General features: G+C 31.8%; 1 protein-coding gene across 1 annotated transcript; it reads left to right on the forward strand.

The window, feature by feature from the left end:
- Positions 1-307: 307 nt before the first annotated feature.
- On the forward strand, positions 308-2,178 carry LOC137821304 (glutathione S-transferase U9). Its single transcript, XM_068625822.2, has 2 exons — positions 308-840; positions 1,601-2,178. The coding sequence occupies exons 1-2, from the start codon at positions 520-522 to the stop codon at positions 1,973-1,975; spliced, it is 696 nt and encodes a 231-aa protein (XP_068481923.1). The 5' UTR covers positions 308-519; the 3' UTR covers positions 1,976-2,178.
- Positions 2,179-2,414: the final 236 nt, after the last annotated feature.

Here is a 2,414-nt window from a genome sequence, read left to right on the forward strand (position 1 = left end):
CATCTATTTAATTTTTTATCTTTTTTTCTCTTAAAATAATTACGAATGATTTCTTACTGTATGTTTAGACAATTTTTTTCTATAAGCATTTTTAGCTAGAAAAACAAAAAAATAAAATAAATTTATCTATACGAAAAGTTAGCTTAAGTTAATTTATAGAAATTACTTTCTATATCTTCTTTAAATCTTTATTTTAACTTATATAGTTAATTTTAACTTTTAAAGAATATTGTTTCTATTTGGTATTTTTTTCTGGGAAAGAAAAGTCTGGTCAAAGATCTTTTAACAAATGAATTCAACGATTCCCCTGGGAAAAATATATTGTTTTCACACTTCACTTACACTTTGGTCAGAATTGGATGAAACCCATTCCCATTTCCATTTGGAATACTATATTCCATTCCATCATCATGGAAAACTTGGAGATCAAGTTAAAAACAATATATAAAAAGGCACCCATTGGCTTCGCTTGAACTCCATCATCAATTCATCATATCCAGATAACAAGTGTAAAGAAAAATGGCAGAGCAAGAAAAGGTGATCCTACACGGGATGTGGGCCAGTCCATATGCCAAGAGGGTTGAATTGGCCCTTAATTTCAAGGGCATACCCTATGAGTATGTGGAAGAAGACTTGAGAAATAAGAGTGAATTGCTTCTTAAGTACAACCCAGTTCACAAGAAGGTTCCTGTTCTTGTTCATAATGGAAAGGCCATTGCTGAGTCAATGGTGATCCTTGAATATATCGAGGAAACATGGAAAGATGCTCCTAACCTGCTTCCCACTGATTCCTACAGAAGGGCCCAAGCTCGGTTCTGGTCCAGTTTCATCCAGGATCAGGTAATTAACTGGGCTTCCTTATTTTACTTATTCAACCATATCAATGCATGCATTTCTTGCTTCCATAACGCTAATGTTGGTATTAGTGTATCTATGAAAATGAAAATTAATAGAAACAGTTGCCTAAAAACTAAATCACTTGTAACAATACTGCTTTCATATCGCACACCACTTGTTTGGTGAAAGTAGTGTGAGAATGGTAAAAGACTAGTTAGTATTTGCAGTTCACAAATTTTGGTTTATAACTCAAGATTAAAACCAAACACAGACATATGCTAACTAAGTCCTGATAGAACTCCAGACAAATATTTTAAACAAGGTTGTTGACTTTAACAGGATCTTCAGTTTGAATATTGTAGTTGAAAAATATAATTAAGTAAAATTTTACTAAAAGTGATTAGTTAGTTCTACAACAAAAATCTGTTAACAACTAAACTAATGAATTCTTAATACCTATAATATGATAAAAAATAAAAAAAAGAAACCAAACACAAAGATAATGCATGCATCCGTCATTCATTCATTGATAGTCCCATTCTTTATATAAGTTTTGTGATTTTTATAATAATTAATTATAGATGTTGTGATTGATTATAAATTTAAACCTTAGCCTTTTTAAGTTTAGTGAACTAACTAAAACACAAAGGATACCGTGTTTGGAACTAAGATTTCACTTGGGTCAATCAAACTTCTTGTTTAAACCACATGCTTTTGATCTAATGCATGTCTCACTCTCTTTTTCTCGATTTTTGGGTTGCAGTTGATCGAGGTCAGTTTTCTAGTGTTGAAAACTGATGGAGAAGCGCAACAAAAGGCGGTTGACCAAGTGTATGAAAAACTGAATGTGCTTGAAGATGGAATGAAGACCTATCTGGCAGAACGCAATGCAAGGGGTGAAAGCAACTTTGGAATCTTGGAAATTGTGTTTTGTGCGTTATTTGGTTCTTACAAGGCTCATGAAGAAGTTCTTGGCATGAAGTTCATAGTGCCAGAAAAGTTTCCAGTGTTATTTTCTTGGTTGATGGCCATTGCTGAGGTGGAAGTAGTGAAAAAGGCAACTCCTCCACATGAAAAAACAGTGGAAATTCTTCATCTTTTCAGGCAGTCTGCACTGAAATCTTCTTCTGCAGCCTGATATATACTTCACCAGTTCAATGGATTTTCCATTATTTGCTTCTTCTGCAAGTCTTCAGTGTATGTATTCATGTAACACGTGTATTGTGACAGCAATGTGGTTTGAGGTTATGTTTGAATTCATATTTAGGGTAAAACAAATGTCAGTTGAGTGTAATATTAATTGTGATCTAATTAATGATATGATTCTCCACATCAATTTAATATGATCCTTGCTAATTTGAATTGGATTAGTTTTTTATTAAGGATAGTACAGAATAAATGAAAAATGGAAAAAAAAGTGTAACCTCTTTAAACTTTATTTTATTATAATTATTTTAAAACTTTATCTCATGCGTAAATATGTAAATAAACACAATGAATTTTAATTCCGTTTAATTAATAATTAAACTTTACCATTTTGTAAATAGACACTTTGATATATGCTTTCTAACTATGAG

This window comes from Phaseolus vulgaris, chromosome 9 (assembly GCF_051622355.1).
Source record: "Phaseolus vulgaris cultivar YP4 chromosome 9, ASM5162235v1, whole genome shotgun sequence".
Lineage (NCBI taxonomy): Eukaryota > Viridiplantae > Streptophyta > Magnoliopsida > Fabales > Fabaceae > Phaseolus > Phaseolus vulgaris.

Coding starts and splice junctions, on each gene's coding strand:
- LOC137821304 (XM_068625822.2), top strand. CDS start 520: ATGGCAGAGCAAGAAAAGGTGATCCTACACGGGATGTGGGCCAGTCCA. Junction 841..1,600: donor CCAGTTTCATCCAGGATCAG/GTAATTAACTGG, acceptor TTTGGGTTGCAG/TTGATCGAGGTCAGTTTTCT.